This window comes from Phacochoerus africanus, chromosome 14 (genome assembly GCF_016906955.1).
Source record: "Phacochoerus africanus isolate WHEZ1 chromosome 14, ROS_Pafr_v1, whole genome shotgun sequence".
In the NCBI taxonomy this organism is placed as follows: Eukaryota; Metazoa; Chordata; class Mammalia; order Artiodactyla; family Suidae; genus Phacochoerus; species Phacochoerus africanus.
Genome location: NC_062557.1, coordinates 60,847,807 through 60,872,201, shown reverse-complemented (window position 1 = coordinate 60,872,201; position 24,395 = coordinate 60,847,807). Strand labels below are relative to the sequence as shown.

Here is a 24,395-nt window from a genome sequence, read left to right as displayed (position 1 = left end):
GGATGGCTTTGGGAGGACACACAGGGCAGACCTCTGACTGGGCTGCCCCTCCTGTCTGACAGGGTGACGGCATTTGGGTTCAAGGACCTGACATGAAGGCCACAGCTGGGGCCACAGCTGACGCTGAGGCCGTGCTCGGACCCCCCCCCCAACTCAAATAACGACACTCCCAGTGCCCTTGGGCAAGTGCCTCTCTGACCCTGAACCGACTTCCTGCAGAAATCAGGTTAGCCCGGCCCCGGGGCCTCGAAGTGCCGCGAGGAGGTGCTCAGGAACCCCCCAGGACCCCACCCACCCAGTCGCACCTGCTCCAAAGCAGATGCTGAGTTGGACTCACTTCATCCCTGGGGAGGCAGGAGGGCACAGGGGCAGCTGCTGGGCACAGCCCGGCGCAGACGGGGGGTGGGGTGGGGGGCGGGGGCGCTGTGTCGCCTCCCCCCACACCCACCGCCCACCAAGGACTCGTGGAGAGTGGGCCCCAAAGCACTCGCTGAATATAACGGCCCCCCCCCCCCCGCCCCCTTCCTGTTCTCTTCACCAAGTCCGGGGGCTGCCACTGTCGGGAACGCCCTCTCCTGCGCTGGGGAGACTGAAGCCAGAGGGGAAGGAAGCCTCTGGAGGCCACACGAGGTGGATGGCCTGGGTCGGACCCAGGGTCACAGCCAACACGGCTCGGAGACTCCTGAGCTGGAAAGTCTGAGCAGTAAATGCTCATCCGGCTCCAACGGGGGCCAGGTCCTCCTGCCCAGAGGGTGCTCCTCTTGGGGCTGGGGAAATAGCTCCAGGGCAGGTGGAGAGACCACAAACGGCCTAGAGTCTGGTGCTGGGGTCCCAGAGGAAGCTCCAGGGCTGGGGAGAAGAGACCACCGCCCCCATCAAGCCAACCACCTCCAGGTCCAACCCTAGGGAACACCTGGCCGGAGGCCGTCACAGCCGCCCGGCCCCTCGCACCAGCCGGGCTTCCTATCCTTGCTCCGGGATCAGCGCGTGGGCCCCGCAGGATGCCATGGGGGTGACAGCGTTCCCGCTGTGGGCCCCTGCCAGAAGCCCCCGAAACCCCCAGGACACAGGGCACTCTGCTCCCCGGGGAGACCGTGCTCGCCCCGCTGGCTCTCCCCGCCTTCTCTGCCCTCTGTCCCGTTACCCCCCAGCCTCAACCCCTCCCAGGCCCCTAGGCCCCCCGACTTCCTCTCCCTCAGCAAGAACCAGGGCTGTCCCTCTCGGGGGGCCTCCCCCCACCCCTGCCCCGACCCCCGAGTCCCTCAAGGGACTGCCCTGCAGGGGGAAGGAGGGCGGCACGGCGCCAGGTCCGGCCCAGGCTGGTGATCAAGGGGAAGCAGGACGTGTGGGACAGCCGAGAGGGCACGCGGGGCTCTGCGAGGAGGCGCTTCTGGCCTCTCTCCCCTCCCCCGCCAGGTTCTGGGGAACCCCCGCCCCGGGACGCAGGAGGCTGAGGGGCCAGGGGCCTTACAGACACACGTCTCCACACAGCGGCACTCAAAGAGATCAAATGCATTTAATGCGGTCTAGTCTCGTGGCCTATGTCTTTAGATACTGCTACGTATTTGAAAATAACATGAGATTTCTTCATTTTCACCGTTTAAAATAGAGTCGACGTCTATGTGACCTCACACAGGGCAGACACCCCTTGTGCAGGAGCCTCCTTCCCACCAGGCCCCCTAACCCCCCTCCGGGGCCCTCGGGCGGGCGGGGACCGGGCGGCACAGCACCAGGGGGGACGGGGCGGGGGACCGGGCTCTGAGCGACCCGCGTGGGTCTGCACGTGGACACGCCACCCCCCACGGACATTCATGCTCACACGCTCCGGGACCCGCACAGGTTCACGAACCCAGGCACACAGCCTGCAGCCCCGGCCGGCTGCTGCACGCAGGCACCACCCGCGTGTACACAGGCCTCCTACCTGCACTCGTGTGCATGCGCTCACGTTTGCACACGTGTAGGTGTCACCTCGTGCCCAGGACACAGAAGCCTCACCCTGCCACACGTGCAGCATGCGTACCCACCCACGTGGACATCACCAAGGCAGAGGCTGGTGGGACCACTAGGTCCAGCTGTGCCCACGTCCACGGCCGGGGTCCATCCTGAGTGCGGCGTGCCAGCCTCCAGCCTCGTAAACATTTAAAAGCCTGAGTATACAGCGAGTGCACACAGACCCACAGGTGGATGCACCTGGAACGTGTGAGTGCGTGTGTCCCCACACGTACGTATCACGCTCAGGTGCCATCAGCGCAGACTCACAGACGCAGGTCGCCGTGTGCACACACCTGCACGACACGTGTCCACTCCTGTACGATGACCTCACACGATCCTGCACAGACAGGCAAAGCCATACGGGACCGGTTCACTCACACGCAGACACGTGGGAAGTCACGCCTCGGGGCACACACACGCTTGCCCCATGGCCCCTCTCCGCGGAAGCAGCTCGGTGTTTCGGGGCAGAGGGCCCTGGGCCACTCCAGCCTCTGCACCACCAGGCCCAGGCCGTCAGGAAACTTCCCGGAAATACCACCGCGGGGGGGGGGGGGGGGGCGGGGGCAGGGGCGGGGCAGGTACACACCCACCTGCACAGCGCATCAGTCACACATCACGTACACGCGCGCTTGGCACACACGCAGCACGCGGCACGCCGCACACTCGCTGGGTGAGCGTGGGCCCCACGCTGCACACACAGGCACACCCGCCCCAGGGACCACGTGGTCCTCCCTCTGCACACACTGCCCCTCCCATCCGCCCTCCCGGTTCAAGGGCACTAAAGAGGGAGACTATTTTGGTCTTTAGCACAAGCAATCAATCAATCAATCAATAAATAAAATACAGAGGAGGGGAAAAGAGGGCAGCAGAGTTCAAAAACGTAGCATCTGCCTTTGGTGAGAAGCAAAAGGCAGCTTGGGATGGCTCTCCTGCAGGGACCGAGGCCCAAGCCGTCAGGCACGGGGCCTGGAGGCAGGCAGCCCCGAGAGGAGGAGCACCAGGCCCCCGGGGTCGGCCAGGACCTTGGGGGGTCCAGGGCCCTACCCTGGATGGGCTGAGTCGGGGGTTGGGCCGCCAGGCCCATGTGCCCGCCCCGAGGGACCAGACTACCTCCTCCCCTCCCGGCTCAGCCTGAGATCTGGGTGGGGGTGGGGGTGGGGGGTGGGGGTGACCCACAGGGACTCCACATCACCCCCCAGGACTAAGGCTCAGTGAGAAAGCCAGCGGGCTCAGGGTGCGGAGGGGGCGAAGGCCCCTCCAGCAGATCCTGAGAAGAAAGCGCTGCCCCCACCTGCCTCGGGGAGGTCCTTCTGGACCAGAAATGGGAGTGGGGTCTGAGGCTAGGGCGGGGTGTGGGTCAGGCGTGTCTCTGGGTGGGAGTAGAGAGCCAGACTCAGACCTCAGGGCCGGGCCTCCAGCTGCCGCAGGAGAAGAGGAAGGGGGAGGAGGTCGGAGGCGCCACCACCGCAGGTCCCCGCCTCTCCGTGGGCCTCACCCACCTGCACGCAGCCTCCGTCTCCCGCCCCGGCTGGAGCCCCGCCCCTTTGGTGGTGAGCTGTCCTGGAACAGCCTAGGTAGGCAGGCTGGGGACTGGGCTTTCCAACTACTGACCCGCCTGGCCGCTCGTGAGGAGAGCAGTCTACTCCGTCCTGGGGCCTGGCTCCCGCCAGCCGCTTCCCTCGCCAGGAACAGGCCTGCCCTGGGCAGCTCTTAGCCCCGCAGAGCCACAAGCCAGTGACAAATGAGAGGCCCCCAGCCCCTTCCTGATCAAGGTGCCTGGACGTGTGGCTGACAAGGATGAAAGTGGACTTTCCTAGGAGGTCCCTCTGCATTCGGCAGCGGGGTGCAGCCTGGTGCCCCCCCCCCGGGCTCACCTGTGCTGCCACCTTGGGGGGCAGGGGGGGTGCAGGTGCCAGGTCGACCCAGCGTCTGCAGACAGTGGAGCTGGCAGGGACTTCGTGGCGGGGGGGGGTGGGGGCGGTCAGGGGCAGCGGGGAGGACGGGTGAGTCCCATAAAAACAGACAAGTGGAACTGGACCACCCGGGGTCTCTAAGGCACGACTCCCCCTGGGGCCCCGTGGGGACGGGGCTGACCTCCTTCCTTGGAGTCGGGGGCCCGGCTCCCCTTCCCAGGGAGCCCCCCTCTCCTACGTTTGCAACTGCCCCCCCCCTCCGTGGAAGGCGTGGAGGCTGCCGGCAGAGAAGGAGAGAGAAGCAACCCGGGAGACTGGTTGGTGTGGGGACAGCAGAGCCTCCGTGGCAGGCAGGTCCCAACCCGGCCCGGAGACGCACCCCGCAGGTACAGAGTCAAACTTCAAAAGCTCAGGCTGGTTTTTTCCTGGCCCTCCACCACCGCCCCCCCCCCCGCCCCCCGCCACCCCGGCAACACTGGAAAGCTTTTATTACGATCGGTTAACACGGCCTTGGTTCGCCATCCCAAACGGAAGCCCGTTCACCCCGTGGGCCTAGAGAACCTCGCCCCTGGCACACGCGGCCTTCACGGAGGAGGCCAGGCCAGGCTTGGGCTCCTTCTGCTTGCATCCTAGCAGACTAATGGAGCTCTAATCGTCCTCCCCTCCCCACCTCCCCCCCCCATGAATTATAAAAATTTTTCAATCACATGTTAATTGTTTTGTTTTGTAAACAGTCTCACTCAAACCAAGGTTGAGAAAAGCCAAAGCCGGTGTTTCTCCCCAAGTTAAAAACCAGTGAGGCGCAACGCAGCCTGCTGGCCTGCACCCACAGAGGCTGGGCGGCTGCCGAGCCGCTTCTGCGGCTCCGACTCAGGCGGGAGCCCCTGGCTCCTGCGGCCCGGCCCCCAGGGGGCCGCCTCCCTGCCCGTGTGCCCGCTCCGGCCCCTGAGGCCGCTCCGCCTGCCCCCTCTCCTGCCAACCTTCCGAGGCCATCGTGGGGAAGCATACGACATCTAAAACGCTACTGAGTCTGCGACCAGGGCCCAAGCCCCCTCTGCGCGGGCCCGGGGGCCCTGGCAGGACACGGGGCCTCCCCCGGGCGGGAAGGATGCTGCGCCTCGGCCGACGTGGCTCAGATCTCTGACTCCCGTCTGTAGGGCCGCTGTTCGAGGGCGGCGCCACCGGCCTGGGGCCTGTCGAAGTCGTGCCTGGCCTGGGGGCTGGGGCTGCGCGGGTCGGCGTCCGCCTCGTCCTCCTCCTCCTCGCGGCTCAGGAAGGCCAGCTCGTTCTCGTAGCAGAAGGAGTTGGCGCTGGGCAGCAGGAACTTGTTCTCCACCAGGTCCTTGGCGCTGCAGCGGGGCGTGGACGGCACCTCGTAGGTCTTGTGGAAGTGCGAGTAGTCGATCTTGTACTGGTTCTTCTCCTCGAAGAGCACGGGCTCGAAGCGGTGGCCCCACAGGATCTCGTTGGCCAGGTAGGAGCTGCGGGCCTGCGTGGTCATGGCCGTGGCCTCCACCATGCCCTCCAGGATGACCACGATCTCGAAGTCGTCCGTCTCCAGGTCCTGCCGGCTGATGCCGAACAGCGGGCTGGCCTCGTCGATCTCGTGCAGGATGGTGATGGGCGACACGAGGAAGATGCGGTCCAGGCCCTTGTCGAAGCCGACGTCGATGTCGATCTGGTCCAGCGGGATGTACTCCCCCTCCTCCGTGACCCTGGGCTTGATGAGCTGCGCCCGCACGTGCGCCTCCACGATGTGGCTCTTGCGCAGGTTGCCCACGCGCCACATGAGGCAGAGCTTGCCGTCCCGCAGCGCCACCACCGCGTTGTGGCTGAAGAGCAGCGTCTGCGCCCGCTTCTTGGGCCGGGCCATCTTGGCCATGATGGCCCCGATCATGAAGGAGTCGATGATGCAGCCCACGATGGACTGCGCCACCACCATGAACACGGCCACGGGGCACTCCTCCGTCACGCAGCGCAGCCCGTAGCCGATGGTCGTCTGCGTCTCGATGGAGAAGAGGAAGGCCGCCATGAAGCCGTGCACCTGCAGCACGCAGGGCGTGCGGCCGCGGCCCTCCGCCGGCTCCAGGTCCCCGTGGGCCACGGCGATGACCCAGAAGATGACGCCGAACAGCAGCCAGGAGGCGAGGAAGGCCAGCGAGAAGAGGAGCAGCATGTAGCGCCAGCGGATGTCCACGCAGGTGGTGAACATGTCGGCCAGGTAGCGCTGCGACTTCTCGTCCATGTTGGCGAACTCGATGTTGCACTGGCCGTTCTTCTTCACGAAGCGGTTCCGGCACCTGCGCCGCGTGTGCACCTTGCCGTTGCCAAAGCCGTTGGCGCCCGACATGGTGACCAGGTGCAGCCCGTCCTCCTCCGACGACACGATGCTGTAGGGGTTGGCACGGCCGGCCGCAGTCATCCCGGGGGCGGGGGGACCCTGGCTCGCCCCCAGGCCAGCTCCGGGCAGGGCAGCTCCTGCAACAGAGAAGACGGCAGAGCTGGCGGGCAGCCACACCCGCCCAGGGCCCCTGGTCGGGGCCAGGGGACGCGGACTTAGCCCGACCGGCTCCTGGCCCGCCTCCTGGGGGTGGTGGGATGGTCACTGCCTCCTCCCCGCGGCTCCAGGCAAGAGCCCTGGCTCACCCTCCAGCCCCTGCCTCCCGCCGAGGGCTCTGCTTGCAAAATATAGTCAGGATCCAGCTTGCACCCTCTCAGCCTGAGTCCCTGTCAATCACCCCTTAGACCAGCCTCGCCGGCCTCCCTGCTCCCAAACCAGCACCATGCCCGCGGCAGCCACGAGGCGCCAGCTCTCCTCGGGGATGGATCCTCAGATCTCACCTCCCTCTCCCCGCTCACTCGCCCCTAGACCTGCCAGGACACTCCTCCCCCACCCTGGCTTCAAGGCAGCTCCAGGGGCCTCACCGCACCCCAGGAAAACTGTGCACCCCAGCCAGAAGCCCACTCTAATCCCACAGTATTGGCGCCTGACCTCAGTGGTCGTGGTGGCAGCAGCAGTGATACGCTCAGGACGGTACCCAGCACCCCATCACGAGGCGCCCTGCGGGCAGGGGGGGGCTCATTCACTGCCTTCTCACCCCAGGACCTAGACCTGGGCCTAGCCTGACGGACACCCCAAACCCAGTCCCACCCCCCCCCCAGGTGCTCAAGCTCCTCCCCCCAGGTGCCTGCTCTCAGTGCCACAGTCTCTGCCCTCCGCCTCCCCATTGCCAGAGGTGCTAGGAGGGGGCTGTGAATCAGCACCGGCGGGGGATGGGGTCACTGACCTCTGACCTCAGCCTGGGGACCTCCGCCACCCCTGCCTTCCTCAGCTCTAAACAAGAGCACGTGGGGAGCACATGGGAGCTACCGCCCTCAGCCTACTCGGCAGAGCACCTGGCCGGCACAGACACTCACACCAGGCGGTCCCGGGCCACCCTCAAACCCCCGCCAGCGGCACTGTACCCACAGCCGAACAAACCCTGTTCTCATGGCTGATGGTGGCCTCCAGCCCCAGGCACACAGGCTCTGGGCTGGCCTGTCGCTGGGAGGCAGAGGCACCTGCAGACTGGAGGTCCCGACACCATGTGGCCCCGTGGGCGCTGAGGCCATCTGGCCATTACCATCGGATGCTCAGAGGGGCTGGCCCGGCAGAAAGCTGAGGAGCTGGGGGTGCTCCCCCCCGCCAATGCACCCCACACACCCCCACCCCCACCCCGTCATGCCAGGTCAGAGCCGGACAGGCCTGGGAGCCCTCAAGAGCCCAGAGACACTGAGGCCCCAGGGAAGAGCCACCCCAGTCACCAGGAGAGAAAGGGAACAGAAGGGACAGCCAGGCAACACAGGGATTCAGCTCCGGTCTGTGGGACGAGGTGCAGCCAGAGCCTCAGGGGGGAACCACCTCCGATCTCTGCTCCAAGCACCTAGGAGAGGGGGAGAGTGGCACCCACCTGGCCAGCCAGGCTGGAGACCACCCCCCGCCCAGCGTCTGTCTCAGTCACCAGTGCCCCCGGATGCCCAGGCCTGGTGGGTGCACGGTGCTCCCTGCCTGAGCAAACCAGCTCGTCCAGCCACAGGGAGGGCAGGCCAAGCTGTCAGCAAAAGCTCCGGGTCACCCTCTCGGCCACCCAAGGAGGTCGCAGCCATGGCCACTTCCACCCTTTGCAGGTCCAGAGAGGTCAGACGCTTTCCCGCAGCCCCAAAACCCCCGGGGGGTAGGACTGAACTCAGGACCACGTCCATCTAGCGTCTGGCACAGGGAGGAACCCCTGGGCTCTGCAGGGGCCCCTCCTCACGCAGCCGTCCTCGCCCCCAGCGGCTCAAGCTGGCCACCTCACCCTGGGTCTGCAGAGCCGAGGCCTGAGGCTGAAATTGTGGCCACTGCTTGTGCCTGGGCCAGGAGGCAGGGAGCCGGCGATGGGGGGCAGCCTGGGGGCTGTGCCAAGAAGACAGATCAGCCCTGGATCCCTGGGCCTTCCAGGGGGAGGTGGCCAGGCTGGGGGCACTCAGATGCCGGCAGGAGGCCGTCAGATCGCAAGGTGCGGGTTTGTGTGGCCGGGAGGCTTTGAGGGACGTCCAGCGGGTCCTGGCTGCTCCAGGTGGGGCTCTGAGCAGCTCGAGGCCTGCAGGGGACGGAATTGCAAAAATCAAAGGCCAGGAGGGCCCCACCTGGGGTGCCTGGCCAGCTCCCAGGCAGGTGGGGGTGTCACCGTGACCACTGGGCTGGGTACCGGGGACCCACCTGTGTGTCACATGGCCTGGGAACCAACGCTTCTACTCGTTCCCCCTAAAACCGCCGAGAAAACCAGCAGGGTCATGTTCACAGCCCTTCCTCTGCTTCTCGGAGCTGGAAACTGGTACCCGGAGCAAGGTCGCCTGGAAGCCAAGGAACAGACACAGCCGACGGCTGTGCGTGCGTGAGAGCCTCGGGCTGCAGGGAGTCCCTCGCGGGCACCTGGTGACTCTAACACCTCAAAGAAAGGCCGAGAAGAGGATCCAGGAGGGAAAGCACAGACCACAAACTCGCCAAACGTCCGGGGACACTCTACACGCCCCAGGCAAGGAGGTCGCACAGCCCTGTGGCCTTTAAGGACTCGATTTAAGAAATGAGGGTCAGGCGTTCCCGTCGGGGCGCAGTGGAAACGAATCTGACTGGCATCCACGAGGTCGCAGGTGCGACCCCTGGCCTCGCTCCATGGGTGAAGGATCCAGCGTTGCCGTGAGCTGCGGTGTAGGTCGCAGACGCGGCTCGGATCCTGTGTTGCTGGGGCTGTGGTGTCGGCCGGCAGCTGCAGCTCCAATTGGACCCCTAGCCTAGGAACCTCCACATGCCACAGGTGCGGCCTTAAAAAAAGAAAAAAAGAAAGAAAGAAAAAGAAATGAGGGTCAAAATCCTCAACCCAGGACATACAGGGCTGTTTGGCTCCTGCTCAAGGGTGCACGTGATTAGATCAGATGAGAGAGGAAATCGGATTTGTTTTGCTGGAAGAGGCCTTAGCAAGCAAGGAGACCAGCTCCCCATTAACAGATGGGAAAACTGAGGCTGGCTTGTCCCGCCCAGGTCACGAGGCAGCCCAGGAGCTGGGATGGAGACAGGCGTGAAAGACAGAAGACCCCAGTTGTCGGATGCCCAGGTTGGTGGATGGGGGGGCCCCAGGCATTGCTGGGAGGGGTGAGGGTGGGGGGAGGCACCGGCGGAACACTACCTGAGCCAGACCAGGTGATTTCAGCAGCAGAGACAGGAGTGAGGCCAGCCCGGGGGCTGGACCTGGAGAGTCCCGAAGGGTGACAAAGTGTCCAGAGCCCAGAGTCTCCGGAGCCCGCTTCCCTGCCACCTCGGCACCTGTGCACAGCCTCGTGGTACCCAGCGAGCTCGGGGCACCTGCACAGCCAGGGCTGGGAGCTTTTAGAGAGGCGGCTAACACATGACCTTCAGGTGGGGCACGACAGGTCACGGGGAGGTGCCTCCGAATGGAGCTGGACACCCATGCCCAGTCCCGAGGCTCTGGGCCTCAGGTTTCAGCAACATCCGGGAGGAACCCCGGGCAAGGCCTGGGTACACACTCCCAGTGCCAAGAAAGCAGTGACTAGACGGGTCGCCGGCGGGGGGGGGGGAGCGGTTCGGGGGGACAGGGGAGGAGTTCCAGGTCCCCTCCGTCAGGGGCCTCTCAGATGGCCAGGACCCTTCAGAGGAAGCAGCAGAGTCATCAGCATTAATCTGGCGCCTTCTACCTGCCACTCTGCCAAGAGCGCCAATTAATTCACTTAATCCCATATAACAACACGATACCATTCTTCCCATTTCCTGATGAGGAAACTGAAGCTCAGAATGACGGAATCACTTACCCAGGGTCACACAGCCTTTCAGGAGGGAGCTGCTAGGCTGAGGTGGGTGGGGAGGACAGGACTCAACCCCCCATCGCCCCCAGGCTCCAGGGGCCAGACTGTGGACGTGACGCTGTATCCTGGCCTCCATGCTCAAGGTCCCTGCAATCCCACGTGGCTTTAAGACGCAGCCCAAATCTCAGCACACAAAGAGCGCAGGGAAGGCTCCCACCAGCACCCGATCGGGGTCTCTCAGGCCCCGCTTGGAACATCCAGCGACAAGGCATGCGCCACCTCCTGGTCAAGTCCTACAACTGGAAGAATCTCTAAAAAAACCACGTGTGTTCCCTTGAGGCACAGCGGGTCAGCGACCTGGCATTGTCACGGCAGTGGCTTGGGTCACTGCTGCGGCACAGGTTCGATCCCTGGCCCAGGCGTGGCCAAAATAAAAATTACCTGACGCATACAGATGGCCCAAAGGAATGACCAAGAGGTACATGAAAAGATGCTCTAACACCACGCAGCATTAGAGAAATGCAATTCAAAATGACAGTGAGGTACCACCTCCCACTTGTCAGAATGGCCATCAAAAAGTCCACAAACTGTAAGGGCTGGAGTGGGTGCAGACAAAAGGGGACCCTCTTACACTGTTGGGGAGCATGCACATTGGTGCAGTACATTGCTGGAGAACAGTATGGAGATTTCTTTAAAAACTAAAATAGAGTTACCATATGATCCCGCAATCCCACTCCTGGGCATCTATCTGGAGGAAACCATAGTTGGAAAAGATGCACGCGCCCCAGTGCTCACGGCAGCACCTTGACAGTAGCCGAGACATGGAAGCCACCTACGCGACCATCGACAGATGAATGGAGGCGTTCCCGTCGGGGCGCAGTGGAAACAAATCTGACTGGCATCCACGAGGGCGCAGGTTCGATCCCTGGCCTTGCTCAGTGTGTGAAGGATCCAGTGCTACCGTGAGCTGTGGTGTAGGTCGCAGACGTGGCTCGGATCCTGCGTGGCTGTGGCTCTGGTGGAGGCCGGCAGCTGTAGCTCTGATTCGACCCCTAGCCTGGGAACCTCCATATGTCGCAGGTGCAGCCCTAAAAATACAACACACACACAAAAAACCAACCAGATGAATGGATAAAGAAGACGTGGGGAGAAGAGGGAGACGAGGGAATAGGATGTTTGCAGAAGCCCCCCAGGCAGCCCCCGTGGAGGAGCAGAAGCAAATGGAAGATAAAGTGCCTCGTCCAGAGAGAACTGAAGAAGCAAAATTAAAAGCCAGGTATCCTCATTTAGCACAAAAGCAGGAGGTCCCGATTTCTTAAGGACGCGATTGCAGAAAGGGCAGAAACCGTTTGCTTCTGGGGATTATACCACGACTAAAGCGAACGTGAAGAACAAGCCATTTCCTACTGCAGCCCCGGATGAGTCAGAGGTCACTGGCGACCACATGCCCCTTCCTCAGCCGAGACCGGCTCCTGTGGCCAGCCAGCCAGCCAGCCGGCGGACTAAAAGAGCTCGACTGCACGGACCTCCTAATTCCCACGATTTCTCCTAAATAGGGGACTTCTCTGCTTTTTCTTTCCTTTCATGCACTAAGTCATGGCTTTGCAGGTAGCAGTCCGTGTCGCGTTTTGATTAGCTTGACAGTGCACGGAGGAGAAGGAACGTCTTAGAGCAACATAAAGTAACCTACTTGAAAACGACTGTATCTATTGCCTCACTCCTCGTGTGAGGCTGGTTCCGACAAGTAAGGAACGAGCCAGTCTTACACTGCTAGTGTTTCGGCTTTATTTAATCCATCTGAAGTCTAGCTTTGCAGGCTGCTCTGATCTAATATAACCCTCTCGTGTACTGATTTTTCCTGTACCTTCCCTTTGGATTTTGTAAGACAGGTGTTTAAGACCACACGGTAGCAGAAAGGTCACACATTTCAAACACAAACAGATGGGGCTCCCAAGGAGTCCTATCCCGCACGTGAACTTGGATGGCCTTAAATTTGTTTCCGCTTTAACAACAGATTATTACTTGGGCAATATGTGCCCGTGCCGGGGTACCTTATGGGCTTCTCATGCTCAACAGCTGCTGGTGAAACTGGTCTTCATTCTGACTCAGGCCTGTCGTGTGCATGAAAGATGCAGGCACATGGATTGTTGAATTCGCTCGTGTGCCATTTTTGTAAACACAATAGTTTTTCACACACAGAAAGAGGCGGTACCTCCACACAGGGTCTGTACATACATTCACCTCCCGCTCCAGCCCATACCCTCGGCAGACACCACTAATCCATCACAGGGCGTCTTCTCCCCGCCTCCCGTGAGGGGCTCAGGATCCTGATCCAGTCACCAGCCATCAGCTTTAGCACAGAGCTTGAAAAATCCAATCCTTCATTCGCAGACGGGGAGACTGAGGCTCGGTCACACGGGAGGTGAGAGGCGAGGGCCAGGCTCAGAGGGTGCGCCACGGCAGCTCAGAGGACAGGCTCCCAGGACGGAGCCGGGAGCGGTGGGGAGAGCGAGGGGGTCCGGTGAGGAGCCTCTGGAGACAGCCAAGAGCTGGGGGGCCGACATTCGTGTCTCAGTCGGGGGATGAGACGGCCGGCTCTCGTGCCTGCCCACCTTTCCCGTGCAAAGCCCCTCCACGCCCCGCTGCGCCAGCCTCGGTCCCCATGGCCCGCAAACATTCCCGGTCAGCGCCACGCAGGCCTTCTGGGACGAGCCGTCGCGGCCTGAGACCGTGTCGTGAGTGCCGAGGGTGGGGATGCGGATGGGCCACGCCAAGGCCCCCCCCTGCCCAGTTTCCAACCACAAACACCAGTCCTCCTGCCCGAAGCCTGCGCCGGCCCCTGGACAGGCTCTGTCCCTGCACCAGCAGGCCAGGGAATCAGTGAGCAGCTCCCACCCACGCCTGCCCTCCACGGCTTCCCAGCGTCCCTCACGGATGGGCAGCCCCCCCACAGCAAAGACCCCTGAGCCAGGCTCCCCTCCCGCAGGTCCAACAGCCCCACATGGCCAATACGCTCCCCCTTCTCCAAAACTTCCTCCCCCTTCCCCCCCCCCAGCCTCCTTCTTCCCCCTCCCTCCCCCCTCCCTGGGGTTACTGGTCAGCCTGACTACTTGCCCAGGTACCCCAGCCACAAGCTGGGCCTCCCCCTCTCCTTCAACCCTAAATCCATTTCCTCACCAGGTCCTATGTCTCTTGCCTCCTGAATTATCAAAGCTGTCCACCTACTCCTCACCCCCAGCCCCTCCTGTCCAGGCCATTCCTATCTGGACACAGCAACAGGCTCCTGACACATTTTCCTTTGCTGACCCCCCCACCCCAGTGAGGTCCGACCTCCAAATCGCAGCTGATGGGGATACTGGAAATCCTCCTGCCTCTCGGGAACCAGCTGAAGCCCAGCACTTAGCCTTCTTAGACTCTCTGGCCCTGGGCTACTCCTCCTATTAGACCCAAAGCTACTTTACATCCTGTGTGAGTTGGCCTCGCCCAGGCCCCATCTCTGGCCAACCTCAGAGGTCCAGAGATGCTGGTGCAGGCCTGGCCCAGAGGGGCACTCAGGGAATGCTCACTGATCAGACAAAGCATGAGGACATAAGCTGTCGAATAGAGGGATGGCCAAGAAGATGGGTGAATCAATGAATGAGGAGACGGGTACCAGGTGGGTGGCCGAGCATGTGTATGGATAAACAGGGCCGACAGATGGGTGGATGGATGGATGGAGGGGGACTGGAGGGTTGGAGAGTCAGGTGGGTGAAAACGATTAGATGGGTTGGGAGAATGGATTAGTGAATGATTGAATAGACGGATGGGTGGGTGGATGCATGGATGAGTGGATAGACAGATGGATAAATGGATGGATGGATGGACAGATGAATGGATGGAAGGATGGAGAGATGGATGGATAGAGAGAGAAATGGACAGGTGAATGGATGGATAAATGGATGGATGGACAGATAAATAGATGGGTGGATGGATGGACAGAGAGATAAACGGACCACTGGACAGATAAATGGATGGATGGATAAACGGACCACTGGACAGATGAATGGATGGATGGATGGATGGATAAATGGACCACTGGAAAGAAGAATGGATGGATGGATGCGTGCATGCGTGAGTAGACAGACGGGTGATTGGATGAGTAGATGAATGGGGCTGGGGTGAATGGATGGAAAGATGGCTGGATAGGTTGAATAGACGGATGGGACATAGATGGGGGATGTGTGGAACTAATGGATGATGGGTGAATGAGAAGTTGAGTAGGTGGGTGGGTGGGTGCCTGGGTGGGTGAGGAGATGGATGAGTGGGAGGTGGCCGCACACACGAGTGTTTGGTTGAATGGCTGACTGGATGGACGGGCGCACCGGTGACCTCAACCTTACCTCCCAACTCCTCTCTTCTAAGTAACAGTGCTGACCAGGCAAGCGACTGTCTTCAAGGCTGCGCTGGCAGCGGCTGCCATTTCCCAGGCACCAGCTGGAGGGGACTCAGTGGCTGGAAGACCCTAGAGTTAACAGAGCGAAGCCAAGTTACTGCAGACAGCGCCATTCTCCTAGAGGGGCTCAAAAGGCAGAAATTTCCCCGTGAACCGCCATTTCTGTTTGCTTCGCCCAGGACCCCATGGGAGATCGGGGGGCCTCCAGCACACACCCCCGATGCTCCAGCCTTCAGTCTGTGAGTCGGCCCATCCCAACCTCTCAGAAACAGAGCAGGGCAGAGCAAGACGGGCCCCCGGAGAAAGTCACACCTGGAAATTATTGGCTCTTCCTCACACCAGACCCGGTGGTAAGTGCTTTACAGATGTCAACTCGTGTCAGCCTGACAACACCCCCAAGCTGGAGCCACTGCTGTTCCCCTTCCTGAAACAGAGATGCCGTGGAACACCCCCCAAGGCCACAGAGGACACAGGGCCTCACCTGCACTCCTGGCTGCCACCCCCAGAGCCTTCCGAGCACCAGCCACAGGGCCCCATTGGGACGGCCAGACCCCTGTGCGCCTCTCCAGCAGGGAGAGGGCAGTGGGCAGGGGCTCTGAGTTTTAGGGACCCACCCTCCCACAGCCAGTGCGGGCGTGCCCCATGGCAATACTGGATTCTCTGGCCGGGATTAAAGGAACTGTCAGTGAGTCACCGCCAAGTCATAAGCCTCCCAGAGGAGGACAACAGTGGGTTCACGCCAAGCTGTGTGTCCTGGGGTGGGTCATCCCCGAGCCCAGCCCTCTGCTTCCTCCGTCGGAGGAGGGCCCGGCTGGCCCCTGGGCCAGGCTCTCAGCTCAAGACTCCGGGTTCCCAGATCCCTGCTTCCCTCCCTCATCACTCCCAGAGCAGCAGCCCCGGGGCCTTCTGACGGCCTCCCAGCCCTTCCCCTCTCGAAACTGAGGCGGGTAGTTCCGGCCGTGGCTCGGTGGTTAATGAACCCGACTAGCATCCATGAGGAGGCGGAGTTTGATCCCTGGCCTTGCTCAGTGGGTTAAGGATCTGGTGTTGCCGTGAGCTGTGGTGTAGTTTGAAGACGCAGCTCAGATCCCGTGTTGCTGTGACTGCGGCGTAGGGCGGCAGCCACAGCTCGGAGTCGATCCCTAGCCTAGGAACCTCCATACACCGCAGGTGTGGCCCTAAAAAAGACAAAAAAACAAAAAACCCAAGGGAAGGTCCACCCCAGACCCCCCTCACAGAGCTGAACACTCCATGGCAAGGACCTGTTCCCAGGTCGCTGATGTCTTTCTTTTTTTTTTTTTTTTTGTCTTTTTAGGGCTGCACCTGCAGCATATGAAGTTCCCAGAAAAGGGGTCGGATCGAAGCGGCAGATGCTGGTCTACACCACATCCACAGCCACAGCAAGATGGGGTCCAAGGATCACGGCAACGCCGGATCCTTAACCCACTGAGCGAGGCCAGGGATCGAACCCGCATCCTCATGGGTACCAGTCGGGTTTGTTACCACCGAGCCACGACAGGAACTCTACCAGGTCGCTGACTTCTTGCCTTCCCCTGGAGTGGACACGCACGGTGCCCGGCCCACATGCTGGGCGCCCAGCTTCGGTGACTCCAACTTTTCCAGCCCCCACGAGGGACAGACGGGAACTGAGGCCAAGAGAAGTGAGGTCACTGGCCCTGAGTCACCTAGACCTGGAACTGAGCAGAGACGGGCACGGGGCCACAGGGAAGCAGAGAAGCCGAGGGGGAGCAGGTGGCCAGCCCGCCCTCCTTACTTCCTCTCGGCTGCCGGGCCAGCCCCAGGCTCTCTCCTTCCTGACTCCCAACTTCGTGGAAGGGCTTTTCTCCGGACCCGTAATTCCGGTCAGATTTGCCCAATCCCGGGAGGGAAGGAAAACCAGCTCCTCTCTACGCAGGAGGAAGCGGAGGCTCAGAGCAGAGAAGTGACCTGTCCGAGGTCACAAAGCCACGGGATGAGGGGCAGCTCGGAGACAAACCCCAGGACGGCGGACGCCCTGTCGACGGCTCCCTCTGCCCTGCAGTGGCCGCCGCAGCCCGCGAGCGCGGGCCCAACCCTCTAAAGCTCGCAAACACGAGCCTGGCTGGTGGTCACAGTCCTTGACCGGGTGGTCTAGAGCGGGGGCAGGTCTGCCCATGACACAGCGGTGACCTGAGCCTCCCAGCAAAACGTCCTCCGCCTGCCAGCAAGTGTGCGAAGCCCCGGGCGCCTGCCACCTTCACCATCCCAGCGGCCAAGGCGAGGCCCTTCCCCTCCCTGAGGCCCCTGAACTGCAGGGTGGTGGGGGAGGGCCGCTGGGCAGAGGCCCTGCACCGCGTGGCTCTGTTGCCACCACCGTTCTCAGCGAGGACAGCCTTTCCTGCAGCCCCCGGTCCTGCGTTCAAGCCCTGGTCCCCCCCAGCTCCCTCTGGAAACTTCCCTGGGCCTCAGGCTCCTCATCTGCTGACGGGCAGACCCCTCCTACCTCGGGGGGAGCTCTGAAGGGGTGAAGCCAGGCCGTGCCCCGGTCTCTGGCACACACGGCAGACGCTCGGTAGGAGCCTGCCCTCCCAGTAGCTGACAACCGGCTCAGGATTCCGGCCTGATGGAAAGTTGGGCCTCCCGTGCGGCCTGAGTAACAGGCAGCGAGGCAGGAGAGCCCTGGGCTCCACCGGGCAGAGGCCTGGCCGCCCTGTTCCTCTGTGCCTGGGGTGTCAGTGCCGGCAGGTCAGGCCAAGCCTGACCACGAGTGACCGCGACCCCTCGGGGCCCTCATATTCTGTGCCCTGGGGGTTGGGGCTGGAGGCACTGACCGACACAGGGACAGGCTGTGCCAAGTGCCCGGGAGGGGCAGGTGTCCCTGCTCTGACCCCGGGGTGAAGCCAGGGCAGGAAGTTCTGGCCCCCAGAGTGGACGACAGGTCAGGCCAGGCACTGGGGAGCATTTCCGAGGGTATTTTTATCTTGAGAACATCCTTCGGGGGGAGGGGGAGGAGGGACAGAGTGTCCTTGGCCCCAGGCCCCTGGGAGCAGCAGAGGCCAGAGGCCTCTGGGCACCCTTTCCTAGAGTGGCCACTGCAGACGCTGCCCCATTCCTGGGCTTGAGTCCCAGGAGAAAGTGGGACCTGGAGGGGTTTTCGTGGGGCTCCCAGTTCTGCCGGAACTCACTGTGTGACCCGGGGCAGGGCCCTGTCCCTCTCTGGGTCTCCCTCTTGCCGTCAGCCTTTCCCAAGGGCCTGCTCCATGCTGGCCTCAGCTGGGTCCAGGGACTTGTGGATGGAGTGGAGAAAGCCCCTGCCTGCAAGGGTCGCCCTGCCAAGCAGGCAGACAGCAAAGGGACCAGCAATCACAACAAGCAGGGTCGTCAGGGCCGCAGTCAGAGCCATGGAGCCCAGGGGGTGTCTGAGCCGCCGAGGGCAAGGGTCTCCTGGAGAGCAACTAGCCCGAGCCCGAGCCCGAGCCCGAGCAGGGCACAGTGAGCTCTGCCCTCGCGCCTGGCCTTGGGCACGGCTCACCCAGCTCTCCGCCTCCCTATTCCTGGCTGCACACAGGGGGCTGTCCTTCCAGCCCCAACACTCCGGTCCTAAGGACTGGGGGCTGAGAGGGTAGAGAGAGGCAGGCACCCTGTCACCCTAACGACAGGGAGGGCAGAGGCGTCCTGAGTGCCCACGAGTGCAGGTTGCGCTGATGTGGGGGGAACTGAGGCTCTGAGAGGCCCTGGACATCATTTCAATGAGCTTGGACTTGACCCCAACGGCGGGGGGCGGGGGGGGGGGGTAGGGAATAGTTTGAGAATATAAATTCAGGGCTAGATGGCTTGGGTTCAAGTCTTGCCTCTGTCCCTTGCTGGGTGACCTTGGGCAAGTCATATAACCTCTCTGAGCCCATTTCCTCACCTGTCAGCTGAGACCAATAATGTTCTCTCTCTGCCGGGTTTCATCAAGTTAACACGTGGCGCTGGAAATTTCCTGGTCCCCCAGCCACTCCCACTGTCGCATCCCTGAGCCCCTGACTCACACTGAAGAGGGGTCACAGAGTGGTCGGGGACTGACGCTCCCCTCCAAGCAGGAAGGGGTGAGCGTCGGACACGGTGGGAAGGGACTCCGAGGGAGGGATCCAGAGGGCGGAGGCACATGGTGGCTAGTTTTCTTCCCGCTGTAGGTTTGGGGCTTTTTGTTTTACTTTTTAGGGCCACGCCCGCAGCCTACAGAGGTCTCCAGGCTAGGGGTCGAATCAGAGCTACAGCTGTCGGCCTACACCACAGCCATAGCCACACGGGATCGGAGCCGCGTCTACGACCTACACCACAGCTCATGGCAATGCCAGATCCTTCTCCCACTGGACGAGGCCAGGGATTGAACCCGCGACCTCGTGGTTCCTAGACAGATTTGTTTCCACTGCGCCCCAACGGGAACCCCAGCTGTAGTTTTTCAAGCTTCAACTTAATTCGAGCCTCAGACGTTTTCTAAGTGCCCAGCATGTGCACAGGAGAGAAGAGGCCTCGGACACAGTGACAAGGAGCCACCTGGAAAAGTCTGGAAAATCTGCCCACGTAAAAACACTGGGGAGGTTGTTTATCAAACCCCGTTATAAGCAAAATAAAGGGCCAACGATACGTGTCTGTTATAAAAAGGATTGATTACTCGATGCATAAAAGGTCCTTCAGTGTCAGCGAGAGAGAAGGACACAGTCGGGATGAGGCGCGCGCTGGGGCTGGCGCCCTGCTGAGGTCACGTGGTCACGCGACCACGTGATCCCCAGTGAGCCACGTCTCAGGACTGTCCACGCCTCAGAGCCCGTCGCCCTGCAATGCCTTGCTCTGCCGCCCAGAAAGCAACGCATCTTTCAAGCTCAAAGGACGCCTCCTCTACGCAGCGCCCAAGATGTCCGGCCCCGGTGCTGCTGCCCAAGCCCCCTGGACCTGAACCAGTTCTGCGGGGCGCCTGGTGTCGGACCTGAGGGTGTTCGAAGCGGCCAAGGGTCTCTGACAGAGGAGGAGACAGGAGCTGCAGGGCTGAGCCCAGCCCCCGGTGTCCTGCCTCTGTCCCTCTGCGTCCAGAGAGACAGAGGGGCCGGCTGCTTTCTTCGGAGCAGGCTGAGCCCAGGGTGATGCCTGGGCCCCTGGCCTCCGTCCCCAGGGACCTGCTGAGGGCACGGGGACAGCGGTTTTCTTAGCTTCCCTTTTCCTCCTCGTTTCGTAAATCTGGCTTTATTTTGGGATCAGAAAATGCTCTAGGCGGCCTGACAGACCTCCGGGGGGCCAGGTTCACCCTGGCGTGGCCTGAGCTCAGGAGTCCGGGACAATAGGTGGGCCTTCTGGGGGACCCGAGGGCCCCTTTATAGCTCAGCTCCAGGAGCGAGGCCAAGGCCTCAGCCCACCTGCTCTCCAGAGCTGCACTGAGCATCCAGCCAGCACTGGGAAGACACCTGCTGAGCCCGCCACGGGCCGACACACGCTGGTAGGCAGGGCAGGCGGAAAACATGCTGGGGAGAAAGAAGCCGAGTAACTCCAGAGGTCGGGAAAGGCCTCGCTGAGGGGGCTGCCAGTGGACTTGAGACCTGTGGAGGAGAGAACGCGGGGGCAGGATTCGTGGAAACACCAGGATAAAGGCTGGAACGTCGCTCCTTTCCAAGTGTTCGGGGTTGGGGGGGAGGCGGGGAGGCTGGGCCAGAGGGTTCCGGGGTGAGGTGGCGGCCGTCAGGCCGGGGGAGCACCGGAGTCTCCTGTCGCTCATCTGCCAGGGGCCGTAACAATCCACAGAGACGGCACTGGAGGAAAGGCCTCCCACCTCCTGCCGTGCCACAGGCCAGACCCTCTGCCCACAGCCCTTTCTTCCTCATGCTCCCTCAAACGCCTATGCATCCTTCAATACCCAATTCCATGCCTCCACTCCTATCCCTCCAAATCTCTCCCGTGAGGCTGGGGCCAGGGCCTGGGAGGAGGCTGAGGGCAACAGGAACCAGGCCTCAGAAGGCCCCTCATGATTTTGCCCCTGTGACCTGAGAGCGCCCTCGAGGGCCTGCACTGCAAGATGGCAGGCGGGGCGTCAGGCTATCCCAAGACCACTCCGGCCTCAACCTGCCTGGGGCCCGGCCCTGTCACTTCCCCCTCTGGTCCCTGCTCCCCTTGCTACAGGGAGCGGGGTCTCCCACCTTCTCCCATGGGAACTGCTCACAGCAGGGGACCCCTGCAGGACGGGGGCATGGCTGTCGTCAGCGTCCCCTCAGAGCTGGGCCAGCCCACAGGGCAGGAAATGTCCTCCAGGCCGGCAGAGCGGTCAGGTGAGCAGGCTGCCCCCATCCCTGCAGGCTGTGTGGCCCCCGCCCCAAGGTGGCGCGTGCCAGGAGGTCCTCCTCGGGGACCCAGAGATGGGTGGGCCCCAAGGCGGCGTGAACTCTACACTCATGGGAAAACGCGGACACCCCCTTTTCTCGGCAAAGTGGACACGGCTCCCTCTGCGATGCGTGGAGGCAGGGAGGCCCTGGCCACAGCCTCTGCTGGGTCTTGACCTCTGTCTGAGGGGCTTTTCAACAACGGCCTGCTCATCACTGTCTCACACGTTTTCAAATCCTGCTTTCACAAGAAGCTCGTGTCTCTGTTTCCTCTTGTACGCGGGTTTTCTCCTGCATTTGAAAGCGTTACCCTGAGCGAGTGGGTATCAGAAAGCGTCTACAGGCAGCCAGGTGGAGACGGGGGCCTCGCCTGCAGGTGGGGGTAACCCGCCGCCTCTTCGCACTTTGCCTGTTCGTTTGATCCACAAGCAGCTCCCTCGAGCACCAAGTGCGGTGTGAACGGGCGGCGAAAGCGCCTGCCCCTCGGTGTTCGTATCAGGTAGGATGACAGACAGACCCTTCGGGAGAAAATGAACAAATGAGGAGGGACCCAGCTGTAGCAGGTGCTGCCCGGCCTGGGGAAGTGCGGGCCGGCTGGCGGAGAGCCGGGTGCCAGGGCCCCCGAACAGGCTCCAGGCAGAGGGCCCGCGGCAGGAAGGGGGTGGCCAAGAGGTGAGATGACCTCTGGGTGGGAGGCAGCTTGGCACCCACCCACAACGTCTCAGGTCAAACCCAAAGTCACAGGGAGTCCCTCCCAGGGCCCAGGCCACCAACGCGAACCCGAGGATTTTTCTAGAATGCAGGGAAGAGTGACAGCAGCACCCTTGCATCAGCAGATGCAATTCTCAGCATCATCTCGTCCTGGGTGAGGTACAGGTCCTCCTCGGCCTGATGGCACGAGGAGACGGACGCTCGGGATGGGAGGACGAAGCTAGAGGGTGACTGACCTTCTGACCCACTGCAGCCTCACACGCTCTTCCAACTCCAGCCGCTGGAACCGTGCACCCACATGGACACTGTGACACCAGCTATGCCAGTTCATGCTACGGTTCCTTTGCACAGTAGCAGCAGGCCAGGGCTCAGAGAGGGTGAGCACCCTGCCGGGGGCCACAGAGCCGGTCCTGCACAGAGCTGGGAGCGGAATCAACTGAATCCAGCTGCAGGGCCGTCGGAACAGAGACCTAGGACTTGACCGCATGTCTGGCCCTGAGACCTCCAGGAGAAACCACAATCTCTCCAAGAGGCTCAGGGCCCCTCCTACAGGAAGCCTTCCCTGGCTGCCTCCCCCTCATGTTGCCTGGTGCTGTGGGGAAGGAGGGGCTGCTGAGAGCCCACGACTGGTGGGGCAGGGGCCCGGTGCTATGTGGCCTTGAACACTGGCCCTCCCCAGGCCTGTGCCCAGGAAGAGGAAGTAGACTGGGGGTGGGGCGGGGGGGGGGGGCTCCTAGCGCAGAAGGAGTGAGCAGCGGGTCTCTGCCCCAAGAGCAGGAGGGATGGCCACGGAGAGCCCCAGGGGAAGCCTTCGTACGCCTGAAGCTTTTATTTAGCACCACCTGTGTGCACCTCTCAACAACCCTATAGGACACTCCCCACGAGGAAGAAGCAGGTGAGAGAGAGAGAATCCAGTGGCCCAAGGCCGGCTGGTCAGTGCCTGGGGCTGTCCCTCCTCAAGCTGGCATCCTGAAGAGGTCACGTGCACCTAGTGGCCAGCATGGGTGATGAGGCTGCCCCCACCTTCATCTCCATGCCAGCCAGCAGGGGGGGCGTGGGGGCGTGGCCTCCTCCTGCGCAGGGTCCAGCTGCTGCCTACCCTCACGGCCCTGCCTCCACCTCCAAGGCACGTGTTCATATGATTAACCTTTGCCTCTGGCCCCACATCTGTAAAAGGCGCCCAGTTCTACTGCCTGCCTAGGGCAGCTGCTCGTCTAGGCCAAGGGCCCAGGTCAGGGTCCAGCAAGGGCGCTGCTGTGTGCACACGTCCGGCACAGGCGCACAGTCTGGGGAGTGGGTGCGCGTCATTCTAGGAGCGTCAGGCTGCGCGCAGACCTGGCTCCACTTGCTTCCCCAGAAACGGATCCTGAGCCAAGGATCTGGGAGCAGGTGGCTTATTTTGGAGGTGATGCCAGAGGGACGGCAGTCCGAGCGGGCGCCTAGGATGCTCACCCCGGTTATCCTCCTGGGAGCAAAGGAGCCTCCAGAGCGGCGGGCAGTGCTGAAGGTGGGGGCCACAGCGGGTGGAGGCGGGGTCACCAAGGACAGCGGGCAGGCACGGGACATGTTCACCCCACAGCTGTGTGGCCAGACCCGGTGTGCTGACGCAGAGACCAGGCGCAAGGGATGAAGCGGACAGCCCGCTGCTCACACACAGAGGGCGCGTGCCTGGGGGCAGCACATGCTGGCTGTGCACCCCGTCCTCCGAGGGAACACACACAAAGCGACAGAGACGGTGTCCTCATGCAAACACCACGCCGAGACTGCACACCCTGGGCTGAGTCTCCGCCTGTCTGCTCTTGCACACGCATATGCCTACGCTAGAGCCTTGTGTGTGCACACGTGTGTACAAGGCACAGCACAAGCACACATGCATGTTCAGGCCATATGCGTGTGCATGCACCCAGGTCTCTCGCCCAACCCCGGCAGTGGCCACGGCGGAGATGGTCTGGTCACCTTGGTAACAGGGCAGGATCTGGCTAAGCTGGGACAGCCTCAGTTCAAAAGCAAAAAAAGAAAAAAAGAAAATCAAACCGCAGGGTACAAAGAGGAGAGCTCTGTGGCTGGGAGGGGGGAGCTCAGTCCCAGGCTCCACGCACAGCTCCCCCCAGCCCAGCCTGCCGGCCCCCAACCCAGGCGAGGGCTGCTGGAGCCAGGACCCAGGTCCGAGGACCCAGAGGGCTGACAGTCCCTGACAGTCTCGGATGTGGGATCTGATGTGTCCCGGATGTGGGATCCCATCAGAGTCTTGGGGTGGGGGGGCCCATCTGGGAGGGCAGCAACTGGGGACCAGGTGGGCCCCCGGCAGATCCACCAAGCCCCAGAAGGGGGCGCCCTAGACACCAGGCACTTAGCGGACCAGGGGCACAGAAGTCACCCTGTCTGGACAATTAAGGCACAAATTGCACGTTGCCTCATGGCCAGTGCATTAGCCCAGATCGTGTGATGACTTATTCAGGAGCTCCTGCTCCTTCTCATCCCCGCGGCCAGCTCAGCAGCCTTGCTGCCTCTGCCAGGTGGGGAGGGAGGGCCCGGCCACAGACGCTTCCCTACCCTCGCTCACAGACACTGCGGGCTATTTATGCTTCATCAGACCCAGTGCATGGGGACAGAACCATGGCACTCGCTCCCGGCAGCCAGGAGCCAAACCCCCCCTGCACGCCAGGGTCTGGGAGGTGG

The 24,395-nt window shown here is 62.3% G+C and overlaps 1 protein-coding gene and 1 pseudogene across 6 annotated transcripts in view; one reads left to right on the top strand and one right to left on the bottom strand.

Moving 5' to 3' along the window:
• Nucleotides 1-1,497: 1,497 nt before the first annotated feature.
• The window catches only part of KCNJ12 (potassium inwardly rectifying channel subfamily J member 12), a 38,838-nt gene continuing 15,940 nt past the window's right edge, over nt 1,498-24,395 (bottom strand). The window contains exons 1-3 of one of the 6 annotated variants that reach the window (XM_047758235.1): nt 9,611-10,040; nt 8,647-8,780; nt 1,498-6,383 (exon numbers count right to left, since the gene is read on the bottom strand). In XM_047758235.1, the coding sequence (XP_047614191.1) occupies nt 5,038-6,327 (1,290 nt within the window). In that variant the 5' untranslated portion in view covers nt 6,328-6,383; nt 8,647-8,780; nt 9,611-10,040 and the 3' untranslated portion in view covers nt 1,498-5,037. Of the gene's footprint in view, nt 6,384-8,242; nt 8,614-8,646; nt 8,781-9,610; nt 10,644-14,623; nt 14,746-24,395 lie in introns of those variants that run through there. The other 5 variants (XR_007131900.1, XM_047758236.1, XM_047758237.1 and 2 more) reach the window with 5 other exon arrangements.
• LOC125113915 (cAMP-regulated phosphoprotein 19-like) lies at nt 11,384-11,796 on the top strand (annotated as a pseudogene).